The 11,367-nt window shown below is 38.9% G+C and overlaps 1 protein-coding gene across 2 annotated transcripts in view; it reads left to right on the top strand.

Moving 5' to 3' along the window:
* The first annotated feature begins 5,668 nt into the window (after window positions 1–5,668).
* Window positions 5,669–11,367, top strand: part of TDRD12 (tudor domain containing 12) — a 39,185-nt gene continuing 33,486 nt past the window's right edge. For both annotated transcript variants that reach the window (XM_030025786.1, XM_030025785.1), the window contains exons 1-5: window positions 5,669–6,073; window positions 7,236–7,397; window positions 7,706–7,842; window positions 9,302–9,421; window positions 10,784–10,839. In XM_030025786.1, the coding sequence (XP_029881646.1) occupies window positions 6,053–6,073; window positions 7,236–7,397; window positions 7,706–7,842; window positions 9,302–9,421; window positions 10,784–10,839 (496 nt within the window). In that variant the 5' untranslated portion in view covers window positions 5,669–6,052. The remainder of the gene's footprint in view (window positions 6,074–7,235; window positions 7,398–7,705; window positions 7,843–9,301; window positions 9,422–10,783; window positions 10,840–11,367) is intronic.

Below are 11,367 nucleotides of genomic sequence, written 5' to 3'. Positions count from 1 at the left end.
AATTCAATTAAATTGAATTGGTTTGTCACTTTCATTTGGATTGGAAAAAAGTGTGTCTTTCTCTTGTCTCTGAACATGCTCAGACTATACTTGGTTTTGCAGACCTTGTTGAAATTTGTATACCTCTGCCAAACATGGATCATGTGAAGCAGTATATTATGTATACTGTATATTATGCAGTATAGTATTGCCTTCAGAATATTCTAAGTCTTCTGAACCTGAAGACAACATGAAAATTAAAAGGGAGAGTAGAGGAAGCAAAGGAAGTACCTGTATTACTGTCTTACATGATTTTTAGCTTTTTGAGATTAACATTGGCCACTGTAGTACTAGGAAGACAAGAGGGAAAGGCATGCCTATGATCGTATTTGTGGTGTCTATAGTAACAAATATCTTGGCTTCAAAATGATTCAGTTATTTATTCATAATGATTCAGTTATTTATTCATAATGGGCAAAATAAGTCATCTGAGTAATTGCTAGGCTGTTTTACAAGTTACAATGAGAAGATACACAAATCTAACGAGATACAGCATTGATAAAGCTCTTGTGATGGTTGGGCTCTCTTTCACCTTCTGTGTAGAACCAAGATTCCTTATTTTGAGCTGGTAGACAATAATGCAGCAAGTTAAGGTTATTCTGTCAGCCCAGGAAAGGGGGACAGAGAAACACTTGCAAAACTAGTTGTGTAGCAACAATAGTAAACTACTCTATTCTGTTCCTGCAGACAGAGGCTTAAAAAAATACCCTGTGATAATGGCAATAGAATCATAGAACCGTTTGGGTTGGAAGGGACCCTTTAAATATCACCTAACCCAACACCTCTGACATGGGCAGGGACATCTTTCACTAGATCACATTGCTCAAAGCCTCATCCAACCTGACCTCGAACACTTCCAGTGATAGGACATCCACAACTTCTCTGGGCAACCTGTTCCAGTGTCTCACCACCCTCACTGTAAAAAATTTCTTCCATATACCCAATCTAAATCTACTCTTTTTCAGTTTAAAACCATACTCCTTGTGCAGCCACTACAGGTCCTGGTAAAAAGTCTCTATCTTTCTTATAAGCCCCCTTTAAGTATTGTAGGGCAACATAAGGTCTCCCCAAAACCTTTTCTTCAGGCCAAACATCCCCAACTCTCTCAACCTCTCTTCACAGTAGAGGTGCTCCAGCCCTCTGTCCATTTTCATGGACTTCCTCTGGACCCACTCAATCAGGTCCATGTCTTTGTTGTACTGGGGACGAGAGCTGGACACAGTACTCCAGGTGGGGTCTCACAAGAGCAGAGAAGAGGGGGAAAATCACCTCCCATGTATGCAGCCCAGGTTACGATAGGCTTCCTGGGCTGCAAGTGGACATTGCCAGCTCGTGCACAATTTTTCATCCATCAGTACACCCAAGTCCTTCTCTGCAGGGTTGCTCTCAATCCCTTCATTCCCCAGTCTGTACTGATACTGGTGATTACCCCAGGCCAGGCACAGGAGCTTGCACTTGACCTTGTTTAACTTCACAAGTTTCACATGGGCCCATTTCTCACACCCATCAATGTCCTTCCAGACAGCACCCCTTCCCTCTTGCATACCAACTGTACTACTCAGCTTGGTGTCATCTGCAAACTTGCTGAGGGTACATTCAATCCTACTATCTATGTCATTATTGAAGATACTAAACAGTATTGATCCCAGTACGTGTCCCTGAGGGCCACCACTCATTACTAGTTTCCCTTTGGACATTGAGCCATTAACTGTAAGTCTCTGGATGTGGCCATCCAGCGAATTCCTTACACATCTAATAGCCCATCCATCAAATCCATCTCGCTCCAGTTTAGAAGCAAGAATGTTGTGAGGGACCTTGTCAAAGACCTTGGAGAACTCCAGGTTGCTCTTCCTTTGTCCACTGATGTAGTCACTCCATTGCAGAAGGCCACTAGGATTAGTCAGGCACTATTTGCCCTTGGTGAAGGTACATGGGCTGTCTCCAATCACCTCCCTGCCTTCCATATGCTTCAACATAGCTTCCAGGAGAATCTGTTACATGCTCTTACCAGGCACAGAGGTGAGGCTGACCGGTCTGTAGTTACCAGCGTCCTCCTTTTTAAAAATGGGTGTGATATTCCCTTTTCTCCAGTCACTGGGGACTTTGCCTGATTGCCACAACTTTTCAAATATGATGGAGAGTGGCTTAGCAACTGCACCTGCCAGTTCCCTCAGGGCCCTGGGATGCATCTCGTCAGGTCCCATAGACTTCCTACGTTCAGGTTCCTCAGATGGTCTTGAACTTGGTCTTCTCCTACAACAGGAGAGACTTATTCCCCCACTCCCTACTTTGAGGTTCAGGGACTTGAGAGATGTGGGAAAAGCAACTGCCAGTGAAAACCGAGGCAAAAAACCTGTTGAGTACCTCAGCCTTCTCCATGTGGGTTGTCACTAGATCTCCCATCTTATTTATCAGGGGGGTGGGGGTGTATACATTTTCTCAAGTCCTTCTTTTTCAATCAACATACTTGTAGGAGTCTTCATCCTTCTTCACATCCCTTGCCAAATTCAGCTCCAGCTGTGCCTTAGCTCTCCTGATCCTATTCCTATATACCCAGGCAGCATCCCTACATTCTTCCCTATGGATATATATTCCTGCTTCCAGTGCCTATGCATTTCTTTCTCACACTTCAGGTTGACCAAAAGGGCCTTACTCAGCTATGCTGGTCTCCTGCCCTCCTTACCCGATTTCTTACTCAGGGCAATCAAGAGCTTTTGTACTTTAAGAAAAACATCCTTAAAGAGCTGCTAGCTCTCTTCTGGTCCTTTATCACTGAGGGCAGTTTCCCAGGGGCTCTCTCCTTAAAAGAACTTAAAGTTCACTCTCCTGAAATTCAGGGTCTTCACTTTACTCTTCATCTGGCCCATATTCCTTGAGATCATAAATTCAAATATACAGAGCAATATATATATAAAAATAAAAAAAAATAGAGAAATTATGTAATCTGCCACTGCTTTGATTTTGCAATATAGTCTTTTATAGTTGCTGGAGAGCTTCCTTGATTATTTTTTTATTGTTCTGTATCTTACGGTTGTTCTACCAGTTTACTTTTGTGGTAGAAAGCAGCTATTGGGAGATAGTATTTTTAGGGGGGGAAAAAAAAAAAAAAATCATTCAGCAACCTAGATACAGGTTAGATTCTTACAGAACTTTTTACTTCATGTTAGATTCATACAGAACATTTTACATGCATAATCAGCATGTTGCTGTACGTTATGCCTTTAATTCTAATATAAATTTTGCTGTGTGTCAAAACCAGCTATTTCAATACTAAATCCATATCTTAAGTGAACAGTCTGCCTCTCCCCATCTTTGACTGTCTCCTATAACTTTTTTCCACCCACAAAAGGAAAATGGTCCAGCAGGGGGAGCTTGAAGGACAAAGGACAAAAGTAACAAAAAAAGTAAGAAAAATATACTATTTTATCTGGAAAGTGATGACAATCATTAAATGGAATCAGAAATGGTTTAGAATTTACATACAGCAAACATCTTTCAATAGTAAGTTAAAAATATTGATGATTAAAGCTGTAGTTTCAAAATATTGAGCCACTCTTAAGTATGGGCTTCTGCTCAAAGAGGTGGGCTTTATTCCCTGCTGCATGTTTCATCCCCTTCTCTTGGACTGGCACCTTGTCTATGCAGCCTTGTGCAAAACTAAATCAGGCCTGAAATACTTTTTTTTTTAAAGCCTGGATGGAAACAGTAGTATGCAACGGAGTGAATTAAAAAAAAGAAAAAAAAAGTAGCTGCTTTATCACAGAGCTTGAGATGCTAGAGTGAAGTAACATTTTCTTTAAGGCCTAAATACTATGGGACACTTACAACAGCTGTTTTCTGTTGCGCTTATGTATATATTTACATAGCATAGCTGAAAGCCAATAGAGAAGTGCCAGGTCCTTTCTCCCCACCTGCCTAATTTTACAAAGCTTTCAAGAATACACTCTACTTCAGGTTTGGCTGCTATCGCCTCACAGTGCGGCATGCAACCCTGCCTGGGGAAGACACCACCATTGACAGGAACAACTCCAGCCCACTGTCTTCCAGCTGCTCCACCGCGTTCTTGGCCAGCCGCCTCCCTCCTCAGCCTGAGGCACCACCAGTGGTGCACGGCGAGTCTTGCCTCCCCGAGGCGGAGCAGGCACAGCAGAAAGACAAGACTCACTTAAGGCTCATTTCCCACAACAATACACTTAAAGAGTCGAGAACGCGCCATTACAGGACTCTCAAACCGCTCCGAGAACGCGCTTCCTCACCGCCGCCAACCACCCGGCACCGCCTCAGCGCCATAGGGCGCCTGCGCAGCAACCGCAAGGCGGTGCCCTGAGGGCGCGCACCGCCTAATTGTAGTCTGCGGCCTGCGTACGCATGCGCACGGGCTGTGATTTTGGAGGCGGGAGGGCCGGCCGCCTCTGGAAGTTTCTAAGGGGAGCAGCGGGGAGCGTGTGTAGGTCTGTGTTTGGGCGCTTATGGATGTCGTGGTGTTGGTGACGAAGGTTAGCGGGTTTGTTTTTACGCGGGACAGAGTGAAACTAAGGTAGAACGGGGGGAGGGGTGTGAAAGAAAAAACATAGTTTATTAATAGTCTTTTCCTTTTTTATTGTAGTCTTCTTTTCTTGCACTGTGCCTATTAAACGTGGGGGTTTTAGTAGGATTAAGACTGACTAGAGGGAGAGAGCCTGGGATAGCGAGTTGGTTGTTTTTTCTGGGAGTGTTTGTGTCAGACTTGTGTTGTTGGAGAGGTGTTTAGTGATCTCTTGCATCTTTACAAAGTAAGTACCCTTAGTGTTGGGTGTGGGATTTGAGCAAGCACTTGTGTTCTCATTTAGTTCTCAGTGACAAAAGGGGTATGGTGTTATTGGGAATATATTGGGGAGCTAGCCTTTTATGTGGGTGTGCCTTATCCTTGTTGCTTTGGTAAGTCATTTATTGGTTTTGCATGTCTTAAACTGAGAGATTAGGAGAGGTTATTTATGCCTCTCACATGTTATTCCTGAAACCAACGTGTGTATCCCTTAAGTGTCTGAGGCAGCACTATGTATCTTGTGTTATAGTATATTGTAGTGCAGTGTTAAGAGACTTCTGTGTAACCTGGGTGGTATGCTTATATCATGGTATGAAGTAAAGCTTCTGAAATAACTTCAGCTGTTTAATTGTAATGTCAGACTGGGAATCATTAGTACCATCTCTTAGCAAAGCATGTTGCTAGTTATGACCACAGTGTAGCTGTATTGTTTCTTATTTTGTGCTGACTTGTTCAACACTACCTTTGGAAGTGGAAGGCCAATGTCTTGACTCTCCCAAAACATTTTGTTAGGCACCCGTTTCCACTGTGAATTCTCTTAAGTGGTAAGTTAGACACTGTAGTGATGATATTGTGATGTACTGGTTTGTGCCAAAATGAAGTGCAAATTACTTCAGTCCATAGGTATTTTATTATTCCGTTGTAATGCCTAGATATGATATGTACCATTGCAGCTGAATGTAACATGAAATACTGGTGAAAATCCCTGTTATGCTAAAATTGTTTGCTAAGGTTGGGACTCTTCTTTTGTGTTAGGTTTGGGGTTTTTTAATGATGTAAACATTTCCCTCTGGTGTTTCTGTTCCGTTTAGTCTTGCAGATAGACTGTAGCAGCCCTTGTCTTCAATCAGCCTATTTCTGTTGGTCTTTGAATGTAAGATAAGCAGCTGTATACTGTAAGTAGGTTGAGGATAACAGGTATGTTTTGGTGTACTAAAAATTGATGTGGTTGCGTGTAAATAAGCGTGGATGGCAAATGTGAATTAGACTTTAATATAGTGTCTCATTAAGAAGGCTGGCTTGAACCCTTTGATAAGTGTAAATCAGTTGCCTAGACTAATACTCCTGAGACAAGTAGTAAAAAATCTATAGGCTTGCATTAGGTGTACACTCTTTACACATGCTTCAAATAAATGACAGCTCTGAAAACGGTTAATCAAATGTTTGCTGTTCTTTTACAGTAGTGTTGAGAGACTTAAGCTGAGAAGAATGGAAGTCTTGCTATTGGAGGTACGCTGGTGGTTTTTAAAGTTTAAAGGATTGCTATTTATTTCAGTGCTACTCTCTGGAAGTCAGATTTACAAATAAGATGATGCCTCTATTTCCATTCAGAAGCAATTTTTTACATGTGTAGGTTCATATATGGATTATATATGTTTTGTCATTTCTTTTAGGTGTTTGTGTTGGTTTTGTTTCAAAAGAGGTTAGTAGGGATGCAGTTTAAATAAAAAATGGAAGATGTGCAACATAAATAGAGTGTAGTATAGTACTAGATTCTACTGAATTCCACAAGAGATCATAGAAAAATTGTCTTCCCAGGACAGCTGACCCCAGCTGACCAAAGGGATTTTCCATACCATGTGACATCATGCTCGGCAATAAAAGCTGCAGGGAAGGAGGAGGAAAAGGGGACGTCTGCGTTTATTGAATTTGTCTTCCCAAGTCAGCATTACACATGATGAAGACCTGTTTTCGTGGAGATGGCTGAACATCTGCCTGCCAATGGGAAACAATGAATGCATTCCTTATTTTGCTTGCATGTGCAGCTTTTGCTTTACCTATTCAGCTGTTTTTATGTCAACCCATGAGTTTTCTCACTTGTACCCTTCCAATTCTCTCAGTCATCCTTCTGCAGGGGAGTGAGGAAGCAGCAGTGTGGTGTTTAGCTGCCTGCTGGGATTAACCCACAGCAACTGGGGACCCAGATCAGCTGAAAGACTGGGATATAAAGGTTTACAAAGGCTGAGCAGAAAGATACAACCCTGTTTTAAAGAAACTGACTCATGTGGACTCTCTGAGCACGAAGAAAAACCCATTGGTGGGGTTTGTTGTGCGTTTGGGTTTTTTTATATATACTTCTTGAAGATAATATGGAAGTAAATAAAGCTTTATGCCTTTGCACTTTACCCACTGTTTGGTTTAACCAACTTTTTAGTGCTAAAGAAACTTACAAGCTGAGAAGTCATTTGATGAACTAATGGTCTGAAGTCGAAAGAAGTTTTTGCTTGTTAACATTCTGTATGCTAAGTATGAGTCACCATAATTTTTAAGGTGCCTCGCTAAAGATTTTAAGTTTTATTGTTACATCTGCTGCTCAGATGTTTTTAAAAACTTCCTAACATTTTAGCAGGAGCTAATAGTATTCATTACTGTTATCTACCCCTTGCCTCAGATTGAAGATCCAGGTTGCTTTTGGGTTACTATGAAAGGATGTGGGCCTTACATAGTCGATGAAACAGAATATAAAAACCTGAATGCTGAAATGAATCAGTTCTATGACAAATCTTATAAAGGTGTGGATGAAGTAAAACCACTAACAGTAGAAGAAGGCCAGGTAAAATCATTGCGATATTGTGTAGATAGAAATAATCTGTTATTTGCATTTGGTTGGGGGTGAAGTACCCAAGATATGCGTTAATCTTTTTTTTTTTTTTAATATTGCTATGTATAAAAGTAGATAATGGCATCTATATGGGTTATATCTTCTTACCTGTAAACTTAATAACTACATAAGCTGCAATCCTTGCATTTTAAAAAGAAAATTGAGGGCTTTATAATAAATACTATATTCTTGCCTCTAAAAAAAACTTTGACTATAATTTGCTCCATTTACAAGAACCTGCTGTTTTCTTTCTTTTTCAGATTTGTGTGGTTTTCAGCGAGGAACTCAAATGTTGGTGTAGAGCGATTATAAAGTCAATCATGTACTGTACAGATCATTATCAAACAGAATGTTTTCTTGTGGATTATGCCAAATACATTTTTGTTAAATCAAAGGAGTAAGTGTTTGGGGTTTTTGACACTGTCACTGAAATGTATTTGTTAGTTAATGCATACAAATACTATTAATATTTATTTAGATTGATAGTGGCAAGGCTTTGTTTTAATTGACCTGTGGATTGGGTCCACAAGAAACTGCTAGCCATATGATGGGCCCTTGCCAGTGTGCAAGCAAACCAGTCTTTGTTTTGTGAATTTTTAAAGATGCTTTCTATTGTAGGTTTTGGCTTTTTAAAGGTTTGGAATTGAAATAATGGCAGTTTGTTATGACTGAAATGTTTGATTGCCGGTTAACATTATTTATGTATATTTTCCTCCCTTATTAAGTCATTATATACTAAAAAATTAAAAATTATAACCAGTGAAGATCATTCACAAAGCGTACATGGAAGCAGGGTTTCACTTGCTGAACTATCTTTTGACATCTAGACACAAATATGTGGGGTTTTTCTCACTGCAGTTTACTAGCTTGTTTACTTTACTAAGAGCTGACAGTCTGTCTTGGCGTGGTGCAATAAAGGTGAGTTTTCGCAGGTTCCCAATTTTTAATAAAACCACTAGGAAACTTACTGTTTCTAAAATCTTGAAAAATGTGTTTTAAAAAACAACTGTTCCAGTTCTTAGCTAGATTTAAAGTTCATTTCTTCTATAAAATATACAACTTTGAGTAACAGAAGCTTTAACAAATGTTTTATTTGTAGTATTCCACAAAACTAAGAAAGCTTATTTAAAATATATTAAAATGAATCTTAAGTTAAATAATGTTTTTAAATTGAATGTTGCTGTATTGGAAAACAACTTGACAATGCCCCAAGTTTAAAATATGTTCAACTAGAAGTAGATGTGTGATTTACTGTGTTTTCACTGTAAAATAAGAATTTGAACAAAAGTGAAACATATATGGATCTTAAAAGCTTGCTATATATGGTGTCTTGCTGGTTATTAAAAGTCTCCAACCAAACCAACTGTAAAGGATGAGATTAACACTCTAGTGATGGCTTTATAAAGAATAAATTCTTTTTAGGGAAATAAGTACAAATGCAAATTAGTGTATTTGTTAGATTTCCTTCTTGCTGGTGTTAATCATACCTGGTTTCTCACACAGAAGTAATAATTGCAACATGAATATGCAGTACTGGGTAGTGTATGTGGTAGTATGAGGGCTAAATATCATGAAAGGACTTCAAACTGTAGTGGTGGAGGATCAGGAAGATTTTGAGTAAATAAGAAGTGTATTCATATCTGGAGTGAAACTGTTCATTAATTGCTCCTGGTAGCAACTTGCTGGGAGAGAAAAATAAAACAATGGTTTCAGGGTGTTCCACAGTAGGAGCCAAACCTTTGGAAGAACTGTGTGGTCAGGTATAGGGTAATGGAAGAATGTGTATGAGACCAATGACTTCTGGAGGAAAAAAAATCTGCTCTGTAAAATGAGATTATTTCTGCTTTGTTTTTAAGTATTCGAGTTGCACTGGAAGCATTTATGCGGATCCCGTATAGAGCAAAAAAGTGTAGACTGTTCCGCACAAAGCCGGTGACGTTGCGTATCGACTTTTGTGAAGATACGGCAAAAATAGTGTAAGTTGAGTTTAATAAATATGTTCTATTCGTAAATTTCTTAAGTGTGAAGTTCATTGCAGAAATTTTTTTTAGAAGAGGTTATGTTTCAAGAACATAGGAAATGAGATTTGGAAAACTGTTTCTATTTCAGAGGAGCAGTTCTTAAATGGACCTGATTCCTTAATGATTTGGGGTTTATTATTCACCTGTTTGAATCTTTTGGTATTTATTTGAAAACCTTCAGAAGTTTAGACAAGTTTCTGGCAGGTCTTGCCCTTAGTCTATCATCCCAGAGCTGTATCTCTTGATTCCTAGCACCTGAACTTCTTTACTAATCTATCCTTATGTGCTGTTTCTACAGGTGCTTCTCTTACTCCTGATACTTTTTTTTTTTTTTTTTTTAGCTGAACTGAAGTTCTATAGGTGTTTATGGGTAGTTTTGTTTTTCCCCATTCTGTCTTTTTTTTCTTCACATATTTTGGATTCCTTTGTGCTTTCCTTATATTCATGTCAGTTTTTCTCACTGCAGTTTTGAAGGACTTGAATAAGGTTTTCATTGGGGTCTGGTAGTAAATAAAGAAAAATACTTTTGTATCCTTGAGTTCCAGGATGCTATTGTCAGAGATCCTGCCAGCTTGAGAGAGGCATGGTTAGATCACTGGGGAATATGGCTCCACAGAAAGAAAGCTGCTTTGATTTGTGTCATTAAAGAATATTCAAAGCTACATGTGGTCAATCAGTTTATTTTTTTTAAACTCTTGTTTGGAAGAAGAAATTGGTATTTGACTTCCAATATTCTGACAGAACAAATATTAGTATAATTTGGATAGGAATGGTATACATCTTGAGTAGGCCATCATTGTGAATTATCAAAAAAGTAGTAGATTATAATATTTTGTTTATGGTGCTCTTCATTTGATTCTTTTTTTATTTTCTACTTAACTCTTTACCATCTTCTGCAACTTTAACTTGATTTTCTGCTGCAGACCTTTCAGTCTTCAGCACTCCAGTGTTTAAGTGCTTGTTCAAAATTGCTCAATACCTATTAATATATTCTGCAAGTGGATTCCTGTTTTATTTTTGGTTATTCCATTTCATTTCTAACCATCATGTTTTATGTCAGATGTAAGCCACCATACCTTGACAAAGCAATATCCAGTAATTTTTGATCAGTTTAGTTTATTGATGAGCTGGAACAGTATTATCAAGACTGAAGTTCCATTCTAAGTAGTAAGATTCTGCTAATGTGTCTAGTTGGTGCACTTCTTAAGATTGGGCATGACTTGAAATAACTTCTTTACATGCATCTAGAAGTGTTTTCCCAAATTACCATTTTAATTTTTGATAATGTGGGATAACTGGTTGTGTTTCTTTTCCTAGACCAGCCAGAAGATGGGATAGTGCTGCTACTCGGTATTTTCAAAGCCTTCTCAAAGGTAAATAAAATGTCCTGCAAACAATGATAATTGGCACTTCTATTTGGCGGAAAAATTAAACTGTTAGAGAAATGTAGTGCTTGTGTTTATATATTTGATTATGTTTAAGAATGTCATATATTAAAGAGAAAGGAGCTATGTAAGGTTCTCTGTATGGACTGACAAAGGCAAAAATATTTGTGGAGTTGGATCTTGAGTACTGTGGGCTTCCATGCTGCGTAGATTTTGATAGTTTACTAGGTGGTATCTGGCTCTTGGACAGGCTAAATAAGGTAGCACTCAGGTAACATTTGTTTTGAACAGTACAGCCTTTCCTGTGTATTTAGCTTAAATCTTTGAGTCACCATCACAGCTGTAGTTTTGTATAGAGATGGCAGGAGCTGGCTTAGGAGTTTACCCTTTCAGTTGTTTTTTGACAAGAATGTAAGCACCAGCTCAGAAGTGGAATATCTTTATTATAGTTGTTAACAAATAGATTGAGCTCCAAGTAGTTATTTAGTAAGTTAGAACTGCTTTTTCTCCACTCTG

This window comes from Aquila chrysaetos, chromosome 9 (genome assembly GCF_900496995.4).
Source record: "Aquila chrysaetos chrysaetos chromosome 9, bAquChr1.4, whole genome shotgun sequence".
NCBI lineage: Eukaryota > Metazoa > Chordata > Aves > Accipitriformes > Accipitridae > Aquila > Aquila chrysaetos.
Note: the sequence above shows the minus strand (reverse complement) of the source record. Positions and strands in the feature narration are given on the sequence as shown.